Source organism: Drosophila subobscura, chromosome O (genome assembly GCF_008121235.1).
Source record: "Drosophila subobscura isolate 14011-0131.10 chromosome O, UCBerk_Dsub_1.0, whole genome shotgun sequence".
NCBI classification, from domain to species: domain Eukaryota; kingdom Metazoa; phylum Arthropoda; class Insecta; order Diptera; family Drosophilidae; genus Drosophila; species Drosophila subobscura.
This window is the reverse complement of record NC_048533.1, coordinates 29,165,119-29,182,890: the sequence shown is the minus strand read 5'-3', so window position 1 is coordinate 29,182,890 and position 17,772 is coordinate 29,165,119. Positions and strand designations below refer to the sequence as shown.

At 47.9% G+C, this 17,772-nt stretch overlaps 2 protein-coding genes and 1 pseudogene across 2 annotated transcripts; 1 reads left to right on the top strand and 2 right to left on the bottom strand.

Annotated features, from left to right (window-relative positions):
* Positions 1-1,979: 1,979 nt before the first annotated feature.
* On the bottom strand, positions 1,980-3,170 carry LOC117896866 (V-type proton ATPase subunit F). The gene is made up of 5 exons (XM_034805396.1): positions 3,051-3,170; positions 2,909-2,996; positions 2,644-2,849; positions 2,345-2,573; positions 1,980-2,270 (listed from the first exon to the last, which is right to left on the bottom strand). The coding sequence occupies exons 1-4, from the start codon at positions 3,102-3,104 to the stop codon at positions 2,541-2,543; spliced, it is 381 nt and encodes a 126-aa protein (XP_034661287.1). The 5' UTR covers positions 3,105-3,170; the 3' UTR covers positions 1,980-2,270; positions 2,345-2,540.
* Positions 3,171-11,839: 8,669 nt separating this feature from the next.
* LOC117898927 lies at positions 11,840-13,471 on the top strand (annotated as a pseudogene).
* Positions 13,446-14,663, bottom strand: LOC117898922. Its single transcript, XM_034808634.1, has 3 exons — positions 14,299-14,663; positions 13,912-14,241; positions 13,446-13,848 (listed from the first exon to the last, which is right to left on the bottom strand). Exons 1-3 carry the CDS (start codon positions 14,437-14,439, stop codon positions 13,501-13,503), a joined length of 819 nt encoding a protein of 272 aa, XP_034664525.1. The 5' UTR covers positions 14,440-14,663; the 3' UTR covers positions 13,446-13,500.
* Between the last annotated feature and the right edge of the window lie 3,109 nt (positions 14,664-17,772).

The following is a 17,772-nucleotide window of genomic DNA, read 5'->3' as shown; positions in this document are numbered from 1 at the left end:
CAGATGGCAGGCGCATCGAACATCGGCCAGTGGCCAGTGGCCAGTGGCCAGTGGCCAGTGGGTGTCTTGTGTTCCGTGTCTCGATTTCATTTCCGAAATTGAATTGCCAAAAGTGTTGCATCCTCCGCACTCAGCTCGCACTGTCTGCCTTTTGCCATCTCTCTGGCATTCAGTTGGCAGTTCTCCCAGCTCCCTGCTCCCTGCTCCCAGTTCCAATTATAATTATGCCAGTCTCAGTCTCAGTTGGACTGATGCTCTCGAGTTGCTTTCTGGTTGCTGCTCGATGCGTTTTTGGGTCTATGCATTTCATTTACACTGGCTAGGGAAATGCCTCTCTGTCTCTGAGTCTCAGTCTGTCTCTGTCTCTGACTCTGACTCTGTGCCTGTGTCTCTGGTTCCATCTTCGTCATCGTCTGTTGCTGCTTTTATTTTCACTTTTCTTTCTCGCATGGCTTAGAATGAGCCAAATTGCATTCAGCTGTTTGTTTTTTATGCGCTGTCACGAGAATTCCAAACTACTTTTGAATAATTTCATTTATTTATGTTCCCCCCTGCAACCATTGCTTGGCGCTAAAGTTTCGCTGTAGTTGAAGCTGTCTGTATGGGTCCTGCTCCTGCTCCTGCTGCTCCTGCTCATCCTTCTCCTTTTTTTCAGTCAGTCAGTTGGTCGCTTATTTATTTAGTTTCTTCTTTTCTTCTCTCTAAACTGCTAGCAAAGGCGGAAAACTTGTCGCTGTGTGTCAAAAGTTCTGCATTGGACTGCAAAAGGTTTTACTGCTCGTCTTTCGCCTCCCAATTGACGCCACATTGCGTACTCATCGCACAGATAACGCATCTCGACTCTTGTTTTAATTAAATTGTAACTAAAGAGCTGCTTAATCAGTCCCTCCCCTGCGTGAAGGTGTCTCAGCTGGCCGATCCATTACCATATTGTACCCAGGATCTGTGTGAGTGCAAAAGTTTCATTGGCCAACCCCCCCACCTGACATTCGAGCAGCACCTAACGTTTCACAGTCAACTGAGTTGGGCAGCTTTCCTGTAATGCAATTAAGCATACACCGTGTGCCCCCACAAGCCCCACAAGCCACCCTGTTGAACGGGGCGTGTTACCGTAACTGGCATGTGCAGCTAATTAGACCTAAAATGTTCTACGCCATTTTGTTGTCACAACCTGCCTGGCCTTATCCCTGGCTGTGCCAGATATTTGACAGCCAGCCAATTGCTTGTTCCCGAATGTCATGGCTCATTAAATATCAATGGGGCTAAAAGTTGATTAATACTCGATTAACACTACTCCTGCTGGTGGTACAATAAGTATTAGAGAGTTTAGAGTTTAAAAAGCACTGCTTATGTGTACCTTTTTGATGGTACATATAAATACTGCGCTGCAATTTTGTACCATTTTCAGCTGCGCTGATCTTTTTGCTAAGCAACAAAAGCTGATCTGTGTGTGTGTTGGGCGGCCTTTTGGTGTTTTGACCCCCACAAAAGCTGCCTGCTTTTAGGCTGCTGCTCTTTTGTACAGCAACCAGGGATGGGATGGTATGCGATGGGATGCAAGTCGCTGCGATCGAAGTTGTCACTGAAAAGCTGAACTTTTTGAATGCATTCTTGGCGTTAACTTCTTGGTGCGAAAAGTTGGCGCAAAATACTTCGCTCAAATATTGTTTTCGCACGCTTTTTGTTGCGAAACGCTAAGCAGCCCATAAGAAGACATAGTACTCGGTGTAGTACCCTGCAGCTCCTACCCGTACCCCATTCCCTACCCCCTCCCTTATCCCCACCAAGCAACGTAAATTGTATCATTGTGTAGTGTCTTTTTAAGAGTTTTTTATATTGTTATATTTTACTTTTTGCTTTTTCTTGGGATGCGTTCTTTTATTTCGGTTGCAAGCGCTTTTTGTTTTGGGTTTGTTTTGGGTCTTTGCCTGGCTTGAGGATGGGCTGTGCTGCTGTTTTATTTGTGTTCTTTTTGCAGCTGCATTTTTTGGCCATGTATTGGCATTTTCGGCGCTTATTTGTATCGTTTTCGTTCACTTTGTTGTTACTTTTTGTTATGGCGCTGCTGTTGCTGTTGCTCTTGCTATTTGCTACTTCTATTGTTGCTCCCTGCTGCTGTTGTTGTTGTTCCTGTAGTTCTTGTTGTTGTGGTTTTGCTGTTGCTGTTGCTGCTTTTCAATTTTGTTGCAAGCGCCAACGCATTTTTGTTCCTCTTTTCAGATTGCTGTTGCTGCTGCACTTTTCTTTCTATTTTTTTTTTTGGCAATTTCCTTAAAACGCAAAAGTTGAAAAGTTGCCTGATGTACGCATAGATTCACACACACACACACACGCACACACATACCTAAGCTTTATTTTCTTATTTCTTCGTGTGTATATTGGGTATTCCTGGGCTTCCCTTTGTTCGGGCCTTGCCTTTTCTTTGGGGCACTATTGAAATGGCTTTGGCAATGGCATTTTGCTAGATACTTCTGTAAACTATGCAAATCTTTCATTTAGCTCTCTGCCACAGGCCCTAATTGATTGCCAAAGTCGAGCCATTAGTGGCGCCGCCTGGGCGGATTGATAATACCCTGGGGGAGCGGCAGCAAGGCTTTAAATAGTGAGAGGGGAGAGGGGGAGCCTCAGCAGTACTCCACTTACATATGCACGCTTCATAACCGAGTCCTTGCTGGCATCGTAGGGCTGCTGCTTCGATGGTATCTCCACGACAGTGGGCAACGGCAGCAAATGTGCGTCCACTGTGGGGCGGATCATGTCCGCATAGATCTGATTGATCAAAATGATGCCAATGTCGGGACGCTCTAAAAGCCTCTTAAAGCAGGCAGCAATCTCAGCGGCAGTGGTAGCTGGTTGGGGAGTGATTTATTGAGTGTTTTATTGGAAGTCTGTCAGTGCTGCGCTTTACCCGCTTCCACCACGAAAAAGTTGCGTTCGCGCTCCTCACCCTCGCTGACTTCACCAATGCCGCCAAGCAGAAAGCCCACGCAGGTGTCCTGAGGGGAAATTAGTGCTAAAATTATTGCAGAAGGATTGCGCTTTTTGTTTACCTCATCGCCAATAACGGCTATAAGTTTATCAAATGTTTCCGTATTTATAGACATTTTTTGGCTTAGTTCTAGACCAGAAATGAAATGTTGCAATGACAGAAAATGAAGGCAAAGGCAACGCCTCCTCCTATGAGCATATTTCCAACTAAATACGAATGGTATTCATACATGAATAAAACATATCTGATGACGAAACAATTGTTGAAGTGAAAAGAATTTGGAAAATTGAGATTTGCGAGCAAGTGGCAGGCAATGGCCAGCATGCAGCATGCAGCACGCAGGACGCCAACAACACTTTGGGGGCAATGCGAAATGCACTTGACAGCTACGCCGCATTTGATGGCAGAACAGTGGCCGCTGCACTTCGCTGGTGCTGCCACATTCTGTTGCCCCCGCTGCTGTTGCTGCTGTTTGTAGTTTTGTCAAGCGTAAAACAAGTTTTATAATTGTTTGAAATGTTTGCTATGTTGCTCTTGCCGCTGCTGCTGTTGCTGTCCATTGCAATGCAATTTTTTTAACGAATTTTTGTCAGTTGCTGCTCAAAACTTAATCGAAAACAATGGCCAACAGCAGCAGCAGCAACAGCAAATTGAGTGTCCAAACATTTTTCACCCACATCATAAAGCTTCAGCCAACCCCAAGCCACCCCCTCTGGTGCTTCCGATTCCCTCTTGCGTTACACTTCCCCGCCATGTAGTTTATGTAATGCGCTGCGCGGTTGTAAGTTTGCGCTGCGACAGTTCCTAATTGGATTAGATAACTGCCCAAAAGGGCTTAGCCCCACAAGAGTACCCAAAGCCACAGTCCCAGTCACAGCCACACTCTTGACCCATGCCACGCATACATCACCTTTGTTCCCATTGTCTTTTCCTGCTCCAGCCTCAACTGCTTTCCATTTCGACTCATGTTTGCGTTACAGCCGCGGGTCGGCGGCAAGCAGTACCCGTGGTACAGCTATGGGCCGGCGGCAAGCAGTCCCTAAATCTCGCTAATTGTTGTACAAACTTTCGACACAAGCAGCGCCAACGCCGAACCCAGCAGCGCTCATTCGAGTTAATACTTTTTCAAATCAGCTCTAATTGTTTACAGCTTACATATCAATAACCAATTTCGAACCGTGGCTGTTGGCTGCTTTGCCCGTCGTGTGGCATAACTAATTATGATTAATGCCTCAAAGCCAGCCCCTGACATTTGCTATTAATTGACAGTTGGAGCAGCAGCAGCAGAGTCAGCAGCCACAGCAGACAGACACACATGAAGTTGCACTCCCCAAGGTGCATTGAACTTTTGTCTGCGCGGGTTAAAAACTGTCATTGCAGTGCAACAACGTCAGTGCACACAGACACACTAAGCCCAACCCATCCGAACTCAATCCAAATCCGATGGCAACCGAAAACCCAGTGCCATCCAAGCCATCATTGTTTTTGGCCCGCTGACCTTTTTCCACACATTGCTATATGGCTAATGCCGGAGCCGGAGACCCGCCAGTTGGCATGGCCCAGCCTCAAAGCGACGACCACAACCGGCATTTCATGCTACCGGTTTTAGTTTATTGACTACTGGCAACAGCAACAGCAGCAATAGCAGCAATGGGAAAGGGGAAATGGGGGGACAACCGGCAACAATGTTTCGATTGACTTTTTGCCTGGCTTCTTCCATATGGCCATGGCGACATTTAATATGCTGTTTCTAGACAATTTTCACTTATGCCCGGCACGTTCTGCCTATTTTCCCGCTTTGGGTCAAGCCTCAAAAACAGAAAAAAATAGTTGAACAATTTTAATTTGGATTTTGAAGTGCGGGGAGGAGTTCTTTGGTCTTTGGGTGCTAATTTTCTCTTTTTCTGCCCAGATTGTGTGACATGCATGTGTTAATGTGTTTACAGGGAATTAGGTTGGACTCTCGATGAAATTGGGTGGCAGAAAAGATTCTTGGAAATTCGTAAACTCGGTTGCCCCAAGTGCGTTGAGGGCCTCCTCCATCAATGCTGTGTCGTCTACCAAATCAGGTTACTCGTTCATGCATTCATAACTCATACGTTCTCAACAGCTGTCAGTTGCCTCAGCTCGGCATCTCCATGCCGATTGTCTTTGTCAGACATCTCATATTCTTTGCTCCCCCTCACGAGTTGCTCTTGGACTGACTTTCGCCCTTCCAATTTGGCCGACTGCCGACTCTGCTGAACTTTTGAAGGCATTTCCAAAATGCCTGGTTAGTGGCAAAGCACGCCTGTTGTTTGCTTGGTGCTTAAAATACCATAACATTTGCGGGATTATATAATCGAAGCTATCCGAAATGCTCCTCAGCTCAGCCCATAGACCTGTCGCTGCTCTTCGCATGCACATCACGCAAATCAAGTCACTGGCAAAAGCAAAAAAAATAAACAGCAGCAAAAAACACACAGAGACACTCGCAGAAAATTCGCAAATACGCTTTCTTCTTCTACATATTGGAGCGAAATGAAATGAAATGAACCTTTCAGAGTGCCGCTGCTGGCTGTTTGTGATGTTTTGTGCTGGCACAGCTACTGCTGCTGCACTGCTTCCACTCGCACTGCTTCCACTCCGCACTGCTTCCACTGGTACTGCTTCCACTGCTGTGGCTGATTATTCAACAATTTTTATTGAAAGGTAAACAGGCGTACAACAACAAGAGCACAAAAATCACAAGGAAAGCAATGTGCAAAAATGTCAAATGCAGGCAGCAAACAGAGTACAGAGAGGAGTACACGGATAGTACATGACATCGACATTAACGTCACGGCGACAACATCCAGCGATACATCTCACTGCCATTCACTTGCCAGCGTAGCAAATACACAGAAACACATACATATGTATACATGTACGTAAATGCACTCTCTTTTTCGTGGCACACAATCAATCGAATTGTAAAACAAAAATTAGCATAATGACAATATAATAAACAAAAGGCAAAAGGCAGCCGCGTCAGCGTCAGCCACAAAATGAACGGAAGGCAACGGCAGGCCATCCCATGCAACAATTCGACAGGAAGAGCTGCCGTTGCACAGTGGAAAGTGGCAACAAATGCAGTGCCTAATTGGTAAAGGTTCTGGCCATGGGCGTTGCTGACCGTTGCAGACCGCATATCAGAGTGCACAGACGGGTGTGAGTGTGCGGGTGTTAACTGTTAATGTGCAGTTGGTTATTATGCTGAGGGGCCCTAAGCCAAAAATCGTGCCAATGCACTGTGAACGCCACTTTTGTGGGTTGATAACCTCTGGTCGAACGGGCCGCCACACACTCCGCGCACTCCTCCTGCCTCCCCTCTGCGCCACGTATTTGTCGATTCAATTGACGAACTGGGTCAGCGAATGTGGCTGCCAGCAGAGCTGCCTGCTAGCCAAAACCGTTAGTAGAAATGCATTAAAATCAAAAACGTTTTGGCGTTTGTTCCAATTCTGAGAGCGTTGCCGCACATTTGTCTTAAGTAATGGCGGCGGCTGACTGCAAATCACGCCGCGAATCACAATTTATCAAACAACAGAAAAACGTCACGTAATTACCAAGCCAAAGTCAACGCCAACTACCAGATACATTGACAGTCGAAAGATACCAGAGACAGAGTCACAGGCAAAGCCCAAGCCATGTGTCTCCCCACTTCGGCGACTTCTTTTCCGAATTCCCAGCAGCGGCAGCAGCAGCTGTCTGAGTTGCTGACTCCACCAGCAGATGCGTTTGATTTGTGTGTGTGTTCTTCTCTCTCTTCCTTCCCAGATTTCTCGCTGTATCTTGTATCTTATTTTATATTCCAATCACAAAAGGCGTTGTCGAAGCGGCGACAAAAGCAACGCCAAAAGCTGTTGCCAGTCAGCCAGTCAGTCAGTCCTCTGAGTAAACACTTTTTGACATACGCGTAGGAGCCCCCCAAGAGAGAGAGGCTAAAGAACTGATCGTTCACTCTTCACTCTCCCCTCTTGTGGTGGTGGTGGTGCTGCTGCTGCTCCTCCATCTGCTAATGGGAGTGCCTGGCATTAGAAAATTGCCGACCCTCTATACACAGATTGCCATCGGCAGGCGTGTGTAAAAACCTTAATGAATCGCTGTACTTAAGCCGCCGTCTACGAATAGTTTTTGCAGGCTTGTGAATGAAGAAAGATCAAGACTGATTGCTGGCTATTCTGAGAATTGTTTGCACTAAGAGAGAAGCGATGTTCCCCCTTCAAAGAATCTATTTTTGAGGCTATTTTCACTGACTTTCGATTGCATGACACAGCGCTTATCGGGGCCCTGCCGCAGTGCCATTTAAAAAGAGCTTAGGCTAAATCTGCGCCAAAATCTGCCAACTAATTGGACGTTTAAATTAATATAAATTCGAAATTATGGGCAAACACACACGGGCACACACGCGTGTGCCTGCTGTTGATTGTTTTGTTTGGTAATATGCAAAACACAATAAGCAAACGCCAAAAGAAATGCCCAAAGAAATAAAATGTACGAAAAAATGTACAGCTTTACATACATCAGATCAACGCTTATAATACGCATCAAAATGAAATAAAATCGCAATTCTTTTTTATGCTTTGCTTTGTTGATTGATTGAGGCATGAGTAATGAAAAATTGAGCGTGCAACAGACGCAGACAGGCGGCGAGGCGGCCAGGCGAAAAGGTGCATGAAGGTGGCTGAGAGAGTGCGGGGAAGGGGCTGCGTGTGTGTATCTGTGTATGACTCTGATTTTATGCGCCACATTACCTTTTGATTTCGATTCATAACAAATCAGGCAGCAATTTACCTAACAGCAGCACCAGCAGCAGCTGAAAATATAATAAATGGAAAAATGGAAATGAATGCGAGAAACGTAAAAAATATATTTAATCAAAGTGAATTAGTGCCGTGCCGCATTCAGTCAGCTGCAAACATGCGAGGAAATTATCCCCCAGCCCACAGCTGACGATGACTGACAAAGCGCAGGGCACACAGATTCCAAATAAAGGCGGCGGCAATCTCGAAGCTAAACAAAAGTTACGGGCCATATTAAAATGTCATCGTGTCAGCAATGGACTGGCCCAGGGACTAGGCCAAGAGAGCATGGAAGAGGGACGTGGGACAGCTTGGACAGCAACTAACGACGACATGATGAAGCGTAAACAAACATGTCCAACTGGCAGACAGGCGGCGGCAGAGTCGGGGCGAAAAGTAAAACAAAATGAAATTTTATTTTGCATTTGAAGTGATTTCCAGCCATGACTTGTCTCTGGTACTGTCTCCTCCTCCACACACACACACACACACACATGCTTTAGATTTTTATTTGTATTTGAAATGTTTTTGTGAAAGTGCCAGCAGCATTTGCAGGCAGCCCAGAGTCCATTTGGGTAAACGTTTTCCTCCTCCCTTTGTGTTATTTGTCCGGCCAACTAGCAGCACTTTTTTGTGCATGATTTTTGCCAGTCCAGTGTCCAGTGTCCAGTCTCCAGCCCAAACATACCTCGAAAAGTTGCAGCACACAACAAAAAAAGACTCTCTTGAGGGCACACACACGTACACACACACGGACACACACTGGGGTGCATGACTTTGGGCTGCCCGAAAAACTGCAAAACTGAAGCTGCAGTCCGAGTTAGAGTTGGAGCTGGGGCTGGAGCCGAAGCTGAATGACCCGCATGAAAATGCTGGCCCTGGCATATTTTTATGCCGCAAGCATGCAGGACAAATGGCTGAAATTTTTGCGCTCCTGATGAGAGTGAGAGACGCGCAGAAAGGGAGATGGCTGGCTGGCTGGCTGCCCTTGGGCAGCGGCGGCTGCAGTTAGTTTTCGACATGTGTACGTGGCCCGCCATCAGCAGCCACTGGGCATGCACTGAGTGCCAGGCAAAAAAGTCATTTCTCCTCACGGATCTGCCTGCCCTTCCCCATCCCCCCTCTCATAGTTTGCCGCTCTGACATAGTTGCAGCCCAAAACTCCTGCTGCTGCTTCCTTGTTCGGGTTGCGACTGGAGGGGGACAGGCGACAGGGGGAGGGGCTACACATATATATGGAGAAATTGAACAAGTCGTTTGTCGGGCTGTTCTAGGAATTTATGTGTGCAGGGAGCGCGTCGTCGTCGTTGCTGGTCGAGTTGAAAATTAAACATTGCGTATACGCCTAGGTGCATAATAATTCATGCCTGGGAGACCAGCGCACAGGCACAGGCGCAGGCCCAGGCCCATTGCTCACCAGGCGACTGCAAAACGAAATTGTGTGTAAAATGTTTTAATATGAGCTCATAATATATGAGAGGCAAGAGGCACGTGGGCAGTGGCCAGTGGACACCGCAGCTCAATTTGTGATTTATAGACAGAGCCCGGGCCAGGGGCCAACCACTCGGGTATTGAAAGAGTCTTCTTCAAGTGTTGTTCTTCTGCTGTTGCTGTTGCTGCTGCAGTTTGGAAAACCAAAGGCCATGAAATTTTATTGTTTAGTTTGGAGGCTGCTGCTGTTGCTGCTGCTGCTGCTGGTCAAGGCGTGCGATTTGGGATGCTGCCGGATATCCTGTGGCCATGCACATTGCCCCAGCAATTGAATTTACATTTTGTTGTGCCTAAAAAATACACAAAAATACGAAACAGTCCAAGCAAGCGAACAGTTTTTGCATGCCAACTTTTTGTTGTCATTTCTCCCTCGCTCTTTCTGTTATTTCTGGCATTTTTCTGTTGTAATTGAGCTGGAAGGTTGTTTGTGTTTCTGAAGGACATTCCATAATAAAATTCTGTTGTTTACACGCTGCTCCTGAATGCTTTAAAGTCACATCCTGCTCCGAAATGGAAACAAATTCAATCAGGAACCGAGCTAATTATAATCTGCACAAATCCTGCCACACACAAAACTCACAACACACAGCCACAGCTCTGATTTGGCTTTTTTCCTGCACACCGCACATTTAGTAGTTAGTTTCGATTACCGAACTGGCCAGCTCATGTGGTTTGGCCATTTTTTGTTTGTGGTGTGTCTGCCCTGGGTCCAGGTTCAGGTTCGTGGCAATGCTGAAAAATCAATTATGCCCTGGCCCGGCATTTAATTAAATATTGTTGCCATTTTTTGCCTGCATATTAACGCAATTATTGAAGGGGAGGGGGGGAGCCATGCACGGGGCTTAGGCACATTTTGATATATGCATATTGAATATTTTTTAAGCCAATATAAAGCACAGCGAGGGGGCGCATGCCTGCTGTTGCCACTGGTAAATGGGTTTGGGTGGCAGGAGTGGCGGCAGGAGCAATGCAATTGTGAAGCGTTTTGCAAATATTTTAGCACTTTTAAATAAATACATGCCGGCAGGCAGCTCTGCACTCTGGCGCTCAATTTATGGCTGGCAAAAGTTAAAACGAAAGCGAAGCGCGACAAAAAAAAAACGTGGCATTCACGTTAGAGATTCGGCGGTGAAATGGGAATGAGAAATGGCACGGCTGCTCCGTGTGTGTGTGTGTCTGTGTGTGTGTGTGTGTGTCCACGTTGCCAAATTCAAATATTTATTTTAAATTTTTACTACGCCAAAAAACATTCCGTTCTGCTGTGCAGCTGCCGTGGCAAGTAAGTTCGAGCCGCGGATTTATGATCAATCTAAATTCAATCTAGTTTAAAATTTCATCATAGATCTATGAATAATAATTCATATTCTTATCAGGCGATTGTTGACAAATTTATTGTTCATTTAAAGCTGCTGCCCGACTGCTTTCACATCGGACGAGTATCAGTTTTCCGTCTCAACCAACTCAAGTCTCTCTGGCTGGGCCCAAGGCTGAGCCCTTCATTGGCCTTTAGTCCAGTCTGTGTACCAGTGTCCAGTGTGTCCCCGTGCGCGTTGGGTTCAAGAGCCCTTGTCCAATGTCATTGACATGCCACGAAAGTAAAAGCCAAAAGCCAATCGGACGCTGCGCGAAGGTTCCGATGTGTGAATGTCCCTGCCCTGTCCCTGTCCCTGTCCCTATGCAATCTGTGTGCAATATTCCACAAACTGCCGTTAATTACACAAATGCAAAAGTCTGTTGAGCGACCGAAATTGGTCGGTAATAAATAAATTCAATTGAATAATTTATTTAATTTATTTTCGGCTGCCGCTGCTGCTGGCTGGCGCGTGACATAAAAAGCAGCAAACAAACAAAATTGTTTTTTGCCGTGTGTGTGGCAGGTGGCACCGGCTGCGGAAGTGTGCAGCAAGCTGACATCGCGAGGTGTTAGAATTTGGCGCAGGCCCCAAAAAAAACAAAGAGGGGAAATAAATTGCAGAAAAAACAAGCAAACCGAAAGGACAAACACAGCGCCAGAGGAATGTGTGTGTGTGGCACAGGCCAAGTGAATTTTTGTGGCACGAAAACAAATCGTTTAATTGGCTTAAGCAAAACGTAACCATTGCCCGATTATATAACCATCCGCGGTCCGCAGTCCGCAGTCCGCAGTCTGCGGCCCAACAATGATGTTGACAGTCGCCGTCGACGCAGGCAGCGGCAGCGACGGTGGCAGCAGCTTCAGCTTCAGGCTCAAACCTGTTTGCCGCTGCTGCTGCTCCGACAACTGCTTCACTTAACCGTTTTGTTTTCTTTAGCCTTTTTTTAAGAGCAAACTGACGCAAGGGTACGGGTACCGCCAAGAGACAGCCACAGCCACCACAGATCAAGCCCCACACAGCAGCAGGCACCAAGTGTCATGGAGCCGGAGCGACAACGGGTTTGGCGTGTTATAATGTTCACTCTGGTTCCACCTATATCTAAAGCCCGCCTTCGGCATCGGCTTTGGCTTTGGGGGTATATAACTAATATGGAAAATCTTGGCCGGACTTAGTCGCTTGCCACAGTTTGCCTGAACATGAAATCTTTCGCTCTGCTGCTGATTGTCGCTGCCATCGCCGTGTCCCAGGTCAGTGCTCAGTGGCGTTGCCCGTGACACCCGCCTAACCTTCTTCCTACTTTCTGCAGACATCGGCCAAGTTCCAGCTGCGCACGCACGACGATGCGGCCAGGGCTTTTGAGGATTGCCGTGAGGACAATCACGTGCCGGACGATATCTACGAGAAGTTCCTGAACTACGAGTTCCCCGCACATCGTCGCACCAGCTGCTTCGTCAAGTGTTGGGTGGAGAAGATGGGCCTGTTCACGGAGTCAAAGGGCTTCGATGAGAAGGCCATCATCAAGCAGTTCACGGTGAAGACGCCCAAGGATCTGGACACGGTGCAGCATGGCCTGGAGAAGTGCATCGATCACAACGAGGCAGAGTCCGATGTGTGCACCTTTGCCAATCGCGTCTTCTCCTGCTGGCTGCCCATCAATCGCCATGTGGTGCGCAAGGTCTACGCCTGAGAGAGAGTTCATCCCCCCATGTGATTTTTAGTTGAGTTTCTTTTTGGTTTAAAATAAATTCTGTACGGAACTGACCTAGTCCAAGGCATGAGCCGCTGGCTAGTGCGGCTGTTTCTGTGCATCCACACACTGTAGTGTTTGTTCTGTCATTCATTGAGACTTAATCTCGGGACACAAACGTTGATAACCTTCCCTCCACCTCCACTGGTGCAGCAGCAGCAGCTGATCGATTGGGTTCTCCGCTGCTCGATCGCTGATAGCCGAGAGTTCTCGCAGTCAGTTTACATTGTGCATTCTCCCCAGCCAGATGATCGCCTTGTGGATTATTTCAACGTGCGTGCTGCTCGCCAGCAGCTTGGTACTTAGCCCCAGCCTAGCCAAGACTTTCCCCCACTAAACCCCATTTCCCTCAGGCTTTTGCAGACCTTGCAGCTGAAGCCAAAGTGCTGGAGAGTTGCCTGCGGCAAGTCAGCAACCCGGAGCGCATTGCCAGCGATCTGCAGCAGCTGGAACGCTATCCGGAGTGGACACGCGAGGAGGTGCCCTGCCTGATGCGTTGTCTGGCCAGCGAGAAGGGCTGGTTCGACATCGGCAAGAACCGCTGGCAGGGCAAACGCTTGACCGATGACCTGGGCGCCGATGTCTACAATTACTGCAGGTTCGAGCTGCTGCGCAAGTCGCGGGATGGCTGCAGCTTCGCGTACCGCGGTCTGCGCTGCCTCAAGCAGGCGGAGCTGCACGCCGGCACCAGCCTCAGCACGCTGCTGCACTGCGCCCGCTCGCTGAATGCCACCAACGTGGAGCTGCTGCAGTACAATAAACTGAAGGAGAAGGAGCCCATTCCATGCCTGTTTCAGTGCTTCGCGGATGCCAAGGGCTTCTACGATGCGACGGGCAACTGGCGGCTGCTCAGCTGGCAGCAGGCCTTCGGCCCCAGTCAGACGCAGGAGCCAGTGGACTTTAGCGAGTGTCGCCGCAGCGATAAGCAGCGGCAGGAAGCGGCCAGCAAGTGCGCCTGGATGTACGAGGAGTACAAGTGCTGGGAGCGACTCAACGGGAACGGGGGAGCCTCCCCCGGGGCGGAGAGCAAGGAGACACAATTATAAAGTCACTTGTATTGGCACACGAAAGCAAATGCATTCAGAGTTTCTGTTTCTAAACAGCCATGACGTAGCACGTGAACTGCTGGTAGATGGTGGAGCACTGGTTCCTGCCACGCCGCTGGTGGCACGCGGACACTTGAGCTCCTTGGGCGGGCACGGCCAAGTGCCGCCGCATGGTGGGCAGCTGCCAGCGGCGGGTGCGCTCGTCGAACAGATGCAACTTGGAGATGAAGCAGCGCGTGAAGCAGGGTATGGGCTCGTTGACGGGGAAGTCGGGATAGGCCTGGAAGCGGCTCCACTCGTCGCGATGCACCAGCTGCAGGCAGTCCTTCATGGCCGTCTTGGCGGACTCCGAGATGTTGGGCATGCTCTCGATTTGCATGAATGGATGACCCTCCAGCTGCGTGCGAGTATTCTATCAGTAAATGGGTTCACTGGACCCGCGCTTATCGCCTCTACTCACATTGGTGATGCAGTGAAAGCCCGCGTAGGCATGCTCACAGCTGCTCTCGCCGCGACCCGCGCTCAGCTCCAATCGCTGGCGACAGGCGTTGTAGACGGGGCGGCCAAAGAGCTGCACCACGCCGCCCTCGTCGAAGCCCGTGCGATTGTCGTAGAAGTCGAACATCTCGCTGAGGTAGCACTGCGTGAAGCAGGGTATTTCCTCATAGCCATCCGACCACTCCTTGAAGCGCTCCAGCCGCTCGGCCGTCTCGGGTGTGAGGCCGCCATAGTTCTTGATGCACTTTTCAATGCTCTCCGCTTCGTGGTTAAGCAACGCTTGACTCTCAAGCTGCAAAGGGAAGGTAAGGTAATGCTGGGCAGTACTCGCTCTGAGCTGCTGGCTTACCACTCCTAGACACAGGCCGAGTGCCAGCAGGCACCACATTTGCAGCAACATTTTCCACGCTTTTGTTTCCTTCACGTTCCGCGACCGCTGGAATACTGAGCCACTGGCAAAAATCCCACCCAACACATAAAGATCTGGCATGGTTCTAGTCGCTAGTTGCTCCGATCATTGATAACCCAATTTTTTGGCTAGCTCAAGTTCAATCCAACAGCTTCCGAGTGGCACTGCTGCTGATAACGAGGCTGCCGCACTATCAACTAACGAGCTTGGCGCTTGGTTCAAGTTTAGGTCTCGCTTGCGCAAAAGAATCTCAAAGCGATTGTCGCACACCTAGGGGTTGGCACTTACGCAACTCCAAACCAATGTCCAGTTGCATTTCTGTGTGGAAGCAGTGCCAAGCTAAAGCAGTGCCAAGCTAAAGCAGTGCCAAGCAAAGCAGTGCTGGCTGCCCATTGGATTCATGTTGCTATTGAGAGTTTGTTAATTGATTTTTGGGTTTTTATTTTGGCATTTTGCCCGTCCACTTGTCAGGCTTTTCATAATGGCAGTTGTTGTGGTTGCTGTAAAGGAGCGACATCGTCTCGTCTCGTCCCACTTTACGCATTTCTGAGCAACCGGATTCGCGGCGCACCATCGAGCGGGAGCAAAACGTGTTTAACATGTCGCAGCTTTGCTTCTGCTCATCATCAGCAGCAGCAGGCCCACGGAGATCTTCACCGCAATTGCAAGTTTAGTTCAGAAAAATAACTTCAAAGTGGTTCTGCCAGATTGGCGCAACAATCTCCAGCAACTATTTGCCACTTCTACGAATCGACAGATTCGACTGGCCACGTTTCCCCTTCCCCTTTCCCCTTCCCCTTCCCCTCCAACAAAGATTCCACAATTTCTTCGCAGTGACCTTGGCTCGTTTTCTTGCGTGTTTGGCCGGTACAAATTATAAATCCAGTTTTCGATTTCCTCCTCTCTTCTTTCACTCAGTCGGGGACGGGACGGGACGGAACGGGACGGGTCTCAACTGGGACTGTTGTCAATTTGTACAAATTTTCGTTATATAGTTAATTGTTTTTTCCTCCTCGGTGTTTGTTGTTGTTGCCAAACGGCTTTCGTGTCGCCACGCAGTGGTCGTCGGCGGTGGGGCAACGTTGTTGATGACAACGATGACGACACAGCATCCACACACACAGTCCGGTCCGGTCTGGTCGGGTCGGGTCCGGACTGGTCTGGAGATGCTGCACTGCCTGCACTGCTTGACTGCACTGCCTGACCTTTGGCAATTTAAAATGCAACAACCCGGGGCCTGCAGCAACAGCCTGGCAGCTTTGGTAACACTTCACGCCGCTCCGCTGGGAGGCTGTTTGCGCCTTTTAAAATCGGATTTCAAAACGATCATCCCCGGGCAGCATTTAGCATTTTCATTGGAGCTTAGCATAGATTTGAATACATTTTGTTGGCTTTCTTCCCGTCCCCTTTTGTGACTGAATTTATGGATAAGTTGGGCATTTTTCAACGTCTCTTTTGTGTGTATAAGTTTCAAGGTTATAACCCAGTTTTTGCCAGGGTGCGTTCGTTTTTTTTGGCAACAGTGTTTTATGGTGGGAAAGAAACTGGAACTAAAAATCGAATTCGAATTCGATTCGATGGGATTGGTGCGTGTTCAATACATTAATGAAACTGCAAGCAAGTCTTTTGATAAAAGCGAAAAAGCGACTGAAACGAGACTAAAAGATGCTCCGATAACAATGGACAATGGACGCTGTCCTTGACTCAGTTGCCCGTTGGCAGTGGCAGTGGCAGTGCCAGTGCCCGGGCAGGACACGGCAGCTGCTTTTAATGACGTTTACAAATTGCTTGTGGCATCTGTCGCTCTTGTGGCTCTGCTGGCCACACCAAATATAATTAAAATCACATCAAACTTATCTTGTGCAATTTTTGGCACATTGCGCATGCAAATCAAAAATCCACTTAACGGGTAGCTGCTGTTACTCTCCAAGGGGGAGACCATCTTCAAATGTTTATAATTAAAAATACATCTGCGCAACATGTGGACTTTATGTGTGTGTGTCCATTGTACTTAAGACAATGCCCAGCCGAAAATCGAAAGTCAGCCCCAAGCCAAGCGGCAGAGTGGGTGGGAGGCCTGCCTGCCTGCCTGCCTTTCAGCTATATTGTTAAAGTCAACAACCTGTGCGTGTTTGTTGCCTTCAAATTTGGTGCAAAATGTATCCATCCAACTCATTAGCTTGGCAGCTTCGTTAGTTGCGAATTAATTATGCAGATGTATTCATTGTATTGCGATTTCAAGTGTGGTAAAATGCAGCCTGGGCATGGCCTAATGGAGGTGTGCACCACGCTCACACACAACACAACACAACACACACAACGATGACGATAATGATGATGATGATGATTATGATGATAACGTTGGGCTGGGGCGTTGGCTGTGCTCAATTTTCGGGCACACCAAAGTGCCTGCCCAAGTGCCTGCCTTTCTGTTTGTGTTTGTTGATGATTTTCCATTTTCGATCTTTACAAATTAATCCGAAAATCGCTTAAGCTTCCTGCCTCGACTGAAGCGTTAACTAAGTAAGCACTTTTCAGACCACATTTTGATGTGTATTTTGAAAGTAAATTTCTCTGATCAATGACCTCGGAGACTGTTGCGGTTGCGTGTAATCGGGGCCTGCCACTTGAGAGGGGATTACGTAAATCCGAAATTAGTTAGTAAATGAGAGAAAACTGTGAACTGTGAAATGAGAAATGGGCAAATAATATTGTTCAATCTGTCGCTGCATAAAACGCTTAGCTGCTGCAGTTCCAGCTGCAGTCACCGCTTAGTGAACCCCACAAGAGGGCTTTAAATATTTATTTTGTAAGACAAAACCCATCAATGGGCATCATAATTGTCCAAAAAGGTATGGCGAAAGTTTGTCTAATTTTAGTTGGCTTTAAAATAAATCTTTTCCACAATTTTAAGCTCCCATTTGAGGGTCAACGCTTAAGCTTGAACGGATCGTTAAGAAACAAAAATAACATTTGGTTTCCTCAATATTTGCTCAGCGCAATAATGTGGCTACCATCCGGCAGTTGGATTTATCAGCTGCAAATCAGATAAGCTGCTATGAAGCTTAATGAGACTTTGATAAATCAGCACTCAAGCGGCTTTAATTGAGCTGCCTCTGGCTGCTGCCATTTCTCGCTCTAGAACAAATCTTGCTACACTTTGTGTAGGTCAAGTCAGCTAAAGACCTTGCTGATAGCCGCATAACATAAGCATTTGCATTTAGCCTTAGTTTATGTTATAAATTTAGAGGCAAACGCAATCGCTGCACCTTCACGTATTACATGCAGGTGACACTCGGCCTTCCCCTGCCACCCACACATGTGGGTCAGGCAGCCAATACACATGCCTGCTTTGGTCATAATTAATTGTAAAACCGTTCTAGCGGCAGTTGTGCGTAGCAAACGAAAGATTCC

Bases quoted from the DNA above. Each gene is read 5' to 3' on its own strand.
- LOC117896866 (XM_034805396.1), bottom strand. From the start codon at position 3,104: ATGTCTATAAATACGGAAACATTTGATAAACTTATAGCCGTTATTGGC. The intron at 2,997-3,050 runs GTAAACAAAAAG...ATTTCCCCTCAG, and splicing joins TAGCCGTTATTGGCGATGAG to GACACCTGCGTGGGCTTTCT. The intron at 2,574-2,643 runs GTAAGTGGAGTA...CCGCTCCCCCAG, and splicing joins CGGTTATGAAGCGTGCATAT to GGTATTATCAATCCGCCCAG.
- LOC117898922 (XM_034808634.1), bottom strand. From the start codon at position 14,439: ATGCCAGATCTTTATGTGTTGGGTGGGATTTTTGCCAGTGGCTCAGTA. The intron at 14,242-14,298 runs GTAAGCCAGCAG...TTCCCTTTGCAG, and splicing joins TCGGCCTGTGTCTAGGAGTG to CTTGAGAGTCAAGCGTTGCT. The intron at 13,849-13,911 runs GTGAGTAGAGGC...ACTCGCACGCAG, and splicing joins GCTTTCACTGCATCACCAAT to CTGGAGGGTCATCCATTCAT.